Below are 7,889 nucleotides of genomic sequence, written 5' to 3' on the forward strand. Positions count from 1 at the left end.
GAAGACAATGTTTATGAATGATTAAAAAAGTCTACTATTGGCTGCGTCTTAATTACGTGGTATTTTGCGCAGTACAGTTCATTCGAAATCTGAGTCTATTAATAGATAAGGAAAAATAAAACTATTACTGATCAACAAGAGATACAAAGAGCCCAATACACTATCATGCGTCTGTTGCGTAACCTTGCTGATACAGAATAGAACAGAACAGAACAGAACAGAACAGATGATTTATTAAGACTTGCACATAGTACATCGTCTTCATAACATATGTACATATGATACAAAAGTCTTGTGTCAACATGGAAATGACAATGCTAGTTATACCTGAGTAATCTTATATATTCAAATAACTAAATTTCAGTAACAATATACATTTATAAAGTAGTACGCAAATGGGATGTAATCTAATATATTCAAATAAATAAATTTCAGTAACAGTATATAAGCAATGAGGATGAACAAAAAGACTAGTGTGATCCCAAAGCGCTTGATAGCGCTCGTTAGTACAGCGGGGTTAAATCTGATATGTCTGGGAAATGTTCTTGTATTTCCAATTGCACCGGTGATAACAGCGCAATATTATAAGGTAAAGTTTGTTTATATTCACAGTTCTCTTTGTAAAACGTTGAACATGAACAGAACAGAACAGAACATTTTATTTAAGACTTGTACATGTACATCGTCTTCGATACATAACATGTATAATGCATAAAACAACATGACATAGCATTTAATGAAAGAGTTATACGAACTTACTCGAGATCTTATTCGGAGATGAACTGTGATTTAGTTATTTACAAAATTAAGTGCATTTCTGAAGTTTAGAGCTTCCTTGACAAACTTACAAAGATTATTTATATCTGTCGTATTACATGAGGTCAAAAGTTGTGTAAATTTAAATACAGAAGGTTTAACAAAGTAATATTGTTTAATATATTTTTTTCGAATTGCAGTATAACAAATGCATATAATGACAAAATGGTACTCGTCCTCTATATCTATAGAATTGCAAAAGGTACAATATCTGTCTTCTCTAGGAATTTGTTTATAACGGCCTATTTGTATATTTAGAGGAAGTCCGTTTAATCTAAGTTTGCTCATAAAAGAACGATTACTTTTGGACAAAATATCTAGATATTGTTCATGGTAATGTGATTGTTTACAATACTTGTATAGATTTAACATAGAGCTATTTTCTATTTTAGATCTAGTTTCTTGCTTAAAAGTGTCTATAATACGGGTTTTAAATTCATTCAAAAATGTATCCTGATCGATAACGTTAGGATTGTCAAATATATATGCAAAGCCATATTCTGTTAACAATTTTCTGATATTTGCGGCCCAATTCAAATGACCGTTATAACAACCTGCTACAGATTGTGAATAAATAGTTTTAATAATTCTAAAATACCTATTAATAAACAAATGGTATCATCCTTATTCACTATATGTGACTGCATTACATGTATTCATTTTAACATTCAATAACCGCTTACAGAACTTGAGATGCACTCTTTCCAGTTCCTTTGACTTAGTATATCCCCAAACCTCATAGGAATAATTCAAAATAGGACTCACAAAGGCATCAAATAACTGACGCATTGTCTTAGGTCTTAAGTCAAATTCCTTACACTTACACAAAAGAACATTCATAGCTTTCAACGCTTTTTCAACTAGATGCTCTTGATTTAAGATAAATTTTCCAGTGTTATTAAAGACTGTTCCTAAGTAGTTAAAATCACTTGCAACTTCTATGTTTTACTCATTGTATGTCCAGCTTTTATTATGCCGTAAGCCACCCCGTTTACGAAAAACAATGATTTTTGTCTTTTAAGTATTTACCTTTAGACCCCACGTGTCACAATATGTTTTTAAAATATTTAAATGTTTCTGTACTTCATATGGTGTTTTACCTATAATATATTTCAATCATGCTAATGTCATTGACAATTAAGACTTTGATACATTTATTCGTTTTTTGCGTATTGAAAATACACAAATTGCATGAATGTTCGCCCTTACAAAGTGTTGAAGTTAGCAGTTTGGTGCATGATAGGTCAGGATATAAATTCAGACAAATATTAATCAGCTATGTTTCGTGAATGTGTGTAAGTAATCAATTCAAATTGTTCAAAAAATCATGAAGATGCGCATTAAATTTTTTATAGCCATAGATAAACATTATTGTAACGTTGTTAATTAAGCAAATACATTTTGCAAAACATGTCCCGGTCTTATCATAAATATAACAAAATGAGTAAATGTCTGATATGACACATCCAAATAGAATCGAGAAAATTAATAATTTATTTGTTTATTCACACTTTAAATACTTTGACGTTCTGCAGCAATTATAAATAAATTAAACATTTTGCATGCATAAATGGTTTATTGAAGTCCGCACTTGTCGTTCCTACAGTGACTAAAACACTAAAAACTAAAGCACTATTTACATAGTTTTTAAACATGTATTTATTTTATGAAACCACAAATTATAATATTTGCTTGCATGTGACTTAGACGCTGATAGTGTAGTAATGGGGTCTTTCGTGATTGTACATTCCACAGGAATCGATATCACGTTGGTCTAGCGTGCTGACGTCGGTTACGGCAGTCGCGCTTCCCAGAGCCGCGAGGAGTCTCAACTAGATGAAATTAACTTATGAGTAACACTGGTAGATGGCAATTCGACAAGATCACATCCAATGATATAACTATAAAATTAATATATTGCCAACAAGGAAAACAATTCTGAATAAGAAGGCGAACTATTCATCAAATCAATGTTATATAATAAGGTAAGATTGACATTTCAAATAAACCACAAATTATATATATATCACGCTACAGAAAATAAATACAATGATGGTCATAACCATACCATGAACTAATGCGCTTCAAACTTGCATTCTCAATTTCGTTGAGTAGCTTGTTGTGCAATATATCTTTAATAACAGATAATTACATATTTCGTCAATGATTCGGAACTACTTTAATCGCATCGTCCTTTGTCAGTGTATTATATCCACCACTTTTAGACAGTAAATTAACGCGTAATAAAGCTTTCCCTACCTCGACGGATCTCATGCCGTAGTCGGTGTGAATATTCGCATGCTCGGTGTCGGTCAGGGTGGCGATGTAGCAGTTTGTGGTCAGTCTGTCAGGTTTGGTCTTCACAAGGAGATGGTGCTACAATGGGAATGATAAAATGCAAACAGTAATGTTGTATCAGTACATTTTGCAGCGTATTATTTAGAAAATAACGCACGGCAGAGCTAGGCCGGACGTCTATAATCGGCCCGCTGCCGACATAACGGCCCGAGGGCCATTATGCGAATAGGGCCGATTTTAGACGTCCGTCCCAGCTCTGTCGTTTGTTATCGTTTATATCACATATAATAATATTTTGGTCCTTCACTAAAATGTATACAGAACCAGCTCTCCGTTCTTTTATTTTTCTTTTATTTTCATTCAATTTATTACGCAATTTATTATGTACAGGAGGGAAGCCCATATTATTTTTTTTTTTTATATAGATAAACGGATGTACTAACAGACAATGATATTACAAATCTTTGTCATTTTATTATCATAAGAACCGGATTTAAGTTTTCATCGAGGTTAGTGTGTCTTTAGCTATAAATTTTGCTGTTTGACGAATCTTTTTAAAGAACAAAATAGAGGTATCAATTTAATGTACAGATGAGTTTCAGTTTCAATCGATATTTGTATTATCTAAATTGTGTGCTACGTGTCATTATAATTATGTTTGATTCTTTCGGTGAGTGGTGGTTTAATTTTATTGATCAACGTTGGCTAAGACTGAATGTGGACGCCATTTTGTTAAGTATAAGCCGCGCGATCCCATTCTTTTCTGATATGTTTTAAGCGGGCCGATATAATTTATATTGACAGCAAGATACGAATAACGGCCCGCTCGCGACGTCATTTTGTTACTATTGATAGTAACGATATGTGATATTGTACGCTAAAGATAATCAAAAATTGAGAATATATATTATCCAACAATGATTACCATTGAACAGTTTTTATACCATTCTTGTTAAATTTAAAGGCATGTTAATTGTACTTGTAATAAACCCTCTATTGAGTTTTGACAAAAACAAACTGATACGCTCATATGTACCATATCCTTAATATCGTCTACATTTTTATTTGATATCATTAAGCACCCATCAACTGCTTACGGTGGTTGGCTGAAACTGGAAGGTAATCATGTCCCTTTCCGCTGGCTCATTCGTAGTGTGGTCAGCATGCGTAAAGTGCGCATGCGTGGTGTGAGTCACATGGTTTGGTTTGATGGTTGTGGCGGCCTAAGGATAAGTTTAAGGTGTCGAAAAATACATCATACACTAAACTGTTATTCAGAGAAAACAGTATACATAGACCAATGCTATCAGCAACACATTTTAAAGATGGTAATGCTATATGATTAAGTGATGTGTATGTTGTCATGATCAATGGAAAGGAATTTGAAGGTCATATGAACTAACTTTTATTTTTAAGAGTGTTGAACTGAACCCAATCTTATTTTTTGTTAGACCCGCGGATCAGACGATTATGATATTTGTATGACCTGATTTAGATTTTAAAAACAAACTACAAACGGAACGTATTTTGATTGGGCTAGCATTAACGAAGTCCAATTATGTTTTGAACAGATTGGAGAGAGCTTAAGATTTTAGATCTAATTTTTTTTTTAAATAACTCGTGTTATTTTTTAACAGCTTGAAAATCAACAAATGTCATTTACAACAAGCTGAAAGAAAGTGAGTGCTTAATGAATCATATTAATAACAAATCATGTGTTTTTTTTAAACACGTTATTATTACAAATAACCTGAAGTTCTACTCACATAACACGCCACTATTACTGCCAGGAAAACAAAGCTGGTCTGCATGGCATCAAGAGTACTAAAATCCTGGCTTATCTATGCGTCCTAATTACCTTAAACGTCCCTTTTGCGAGAGGCCGTTTATACCGGCATATACTTCTGAACTGCATAACGCTTTGGTGCGTTCGCGTGTCACGATTTACAAAGTTCGGCAGTGTTCTTAAAACAAATGTGGGTTAACTCGATGGATTCAATTGTCGCATTTCTTTTGGAATCAACACGCTTTAGCCTTTACATTCTTTAAAGCCACTTTACACTTTAGTGCGTTGTGGCACATTGCATCTTTTGTAACGTGTTCACAAATGAAAAACTTATTTAGATATATCAACATTGATTAAAAGCATGTTCATGCGTAACCGAAACTAACTGTGGTGTTTATACATGTATATCACCATTCCACAAAGATACGTTTCACTTTCTTTAATGCTGTTGCTATCTTATTCAAGAGGTATGCTTATGCGTTTGCTACAACTAGAAAGGCATTTGCTTATATACTGACATTGAAATCTAAATCATATACATCATAAATCGTTTTCCTATTACAAGCTCTGTGTAAGCGTGTGGTATATTGATAATGGACTTGGAGTTTCGAACTAGCAAACAATATAAAACATGTTAAGACAGATTCACACAACAAAAGAAACAGCTACTCGAGTATGTGCGTTGGTTTAGTTAAAAGCATGATAACAAGAAGTTGAGCCAATATATCTTTAAAAGATCAATTAAGGATTGATTCTTTTTGTTCGGGCTTTTATGCAGTAAGGACGCTCAGGGCGAGTTTTGAAAATTCCGTGATTCCCGGTAAATTTTCAATACTCGCCCAGAGTGTTCATACTGCATAAAAGCCCGAAAAATAAGAATCATTCCTTATATTTATATTTTTCATTTGATTTGAAAAAATAAAAACATATCCGAGCATAACACACAACTCAGAATTGTATACTTTAAGGGAGGCAACACCTGTTGTAATCTTAGTTTCGGGAACAGCTACTACCCGCCCTTTAAGGTTGTGTTATTCATTATTCCTGCGCGAAGAAAAGCAGTTCTGAAGATTTACTCTTTTAAAGTTGCTTTAAACGTACTATATCGAGCTGTCTATAGATAAATGTTATTTTTATTGTAGTTCTTAACACAGATAAAATGGAATTCAACGATTTCATAGATCATCTTCCTTTTAATAATAGTAGAGCACGAAACACGCGACAAGAATGTCACTTGACAGCAGCGTGAGACGTTGAGTGGGAATAGAGTGTGTTCTGGATTCATTTTAAATACTTATATACGGATTTTACTTTTTCAGAGATAAAAGTAGGATAACCTATTGTTATGCCCCCGGTAGGATTAGCAGTTGAACTGTCCGTCAGTCAGTGTGTCAGTCCGTCCGTCCGTCCGAAAACTTTAATGGCCATAACTTTTTCAATATTGAACATAGCAACGTAATATTTAAAATTCATGTGCATCTCATGGAGCTGCACATTTTGAGTGGTGAAAAGTGAAGGTCAAGGTTATCGTTCAATGTCAAATGTCAAATAAATGGCGTCTGTCCGTCCGTCGAAAAAACTTTAAAATTGGCTATAATTTTTTCAATATTGACGATAGAAACTTGGTATTTCGCATGCATGTGTATCTCATGAAGCTGAACATTTAAGTTGGTAAAAAGTGAAGGTCAAGGTCACCATTCAAGGTAAAATGTAAAATATATGGCGTCTGTCCTTCCGAAAACTTTAACATTGGACATAGCTTGTTCAATATTGAAGATAGCAACTTTGTATTTGGCATGCACGTGTATCTCATGGAGCTGCACATTTTGAAAAGTGAAATGTCAAGGTAAAAGTTATCCTTCAAGGTCAAATGTCAAATATATGGCGTCTGTCCGTCGGTCCGAAAACTTTAACATTGGCCATCACTTTTTCAATATTGAAGATAGCAACTTGATATTTTGCATGCAAGTGTATCTCATGGAGCTCCACATTTTGAAAGGTGAAAGGTCAAGGTCTTCATTCAAGGTCAAAGGTCAAACGAATGGAATCTGTCTGTCCGTCGGAAAACTTTAACTTTCGCCATAACTTGTTTATGCCCCATAAGCGTGGCAAATAGTTTTTGAACTTTCCGTCTGTCTGTTCGTCAGTCAGTCTCTCCGTCTGTCCACCTGTCCGTCCGCCTGAAACTTTAACATTGCCCATAACTTTTGCAATATTGAAGATAGCAACTTGATATTTGGCATGCATGTGTATCTCATGGAGCTGCACCTTTTGAGTGGTGAATGGATAAGGTCAAGATCATCTTTCAAGGTCAAGGTAAAAGGTCAAAATAAACAATATTGAAGATAGTGACTTGATATTTGGCATGCATGTGTATCTCATGGAGCTGCACATTTTGAGTGGTGAAAGGTCAAGGTCATCCTTCAAGGTCAAAGGTCAAATTTTGCAATATTGACGATAGCAACTTGATATTTGGCATTCATGCATATCTCATGTGCCTGCACATTTTGAGTGGTGAAAGGTTAAGGTCAACCTTCAAAGTTAAGGTCAAAGGTCAAATTTTGCAATATTGAAAATAGCAACTTGATATTTGGCATGCATGCGTATCTCATGGAGCTGCACAATTTGAGTAGTAAAAGGTCAAGGTCATCCTTCAAGGTCAAAGGTCGAATTTTGCAATATTTAAGATATCAGCTCGATATTTGGCATGCATGCGTATGACATGGAGCTGCACATTTTGAGTGGTTAAAGGTCAAAGTCAAGGTCATCCTTTAAATCAAAGGTCAAAATTGTGCAATATTGAAGATAGCAACTTGATATTTGACATGCATATGTATCTCATGGAGTTGCACATATGAGTGGAGAAAGGTCAAGGTCATCCTTTAAGGTCAAATTTTGCAATATTAAAGATAGCAACTCGATATTTGGCACGCATGCGTATCTCATGGAGCTGCACATTTTGAGTGGTGTTAGGTCAAGGTCATCCTTC

The 7,889-nt window shown here is 34.4% G+C and overlaps 1 protein-coding gene across 1 annotated transcript; it reads right to left on the reverse strand.

The window, feature by feature from the left end:
* Positions 1-215: 215 nt before the first annotated feature.
* On the reverse strand, positions 216-5,046 carry LOC127879220 (uncharacterized). Its single transcript, XM_052425923.1, has 4 exons — positions 4,881-5,046; positions 4,212-4,337; positions 3,076-3,192; positions 216-2,648 (listed from the first exon to the last, which is right to left on the reverse strand). Exons 1-4 carry the CDS (start codon positions 4,923-4,925, stop codon positions 2,520-2,522), a joined length of 417 nt encoding a protein of 138 aa, XP_052281883.1. The 5' UTR covers positions 4,926-5,046; the 3' UTR covers positions 216-2,519.
* Positions 5,047-7,889: the final 2,843 nt, after the last annotated feature.

This window comes from Dreissena polymorpha, chromosome 4 (genome assembly GCF_020536995.1).
Source record: "Dreissena polymorpha isolate Duluth1 chromosome 4, UMN_Dpol_1.0, whole genome shotgun sequence".
Classification (NCBI taxonomy): domain Eukaryota; kingdom Metazoa; phylum Mollusca; class Bivalvia; order Myida; family Dreissenidae; genus Dreissena; species Dreissena polymorpha.

Coding starts and splice junctions, on each gene's coding strand:
- LOC127879220 (XM_052425923.1), bottom strand. CDS start 4,925: ATGCAGACCAGCTTTGTTTTCCTGGCAGTAATAGTGGCGTGTTAT. Junction 4,338..4,880: donor CAGTAATAGTGGCGTGTTAT/GTGAGTAGAACT, acceptor ACTTATCCTTAG/GCCGCCACAACCATCAAACC. Junction 3,193..4,211: donor TCCAGTTTCAGCCAACCACC/GTAAGCAGTTGA, acceptor TTCCCATTGTAG/CACCATCTCCTTGTGAAGAC.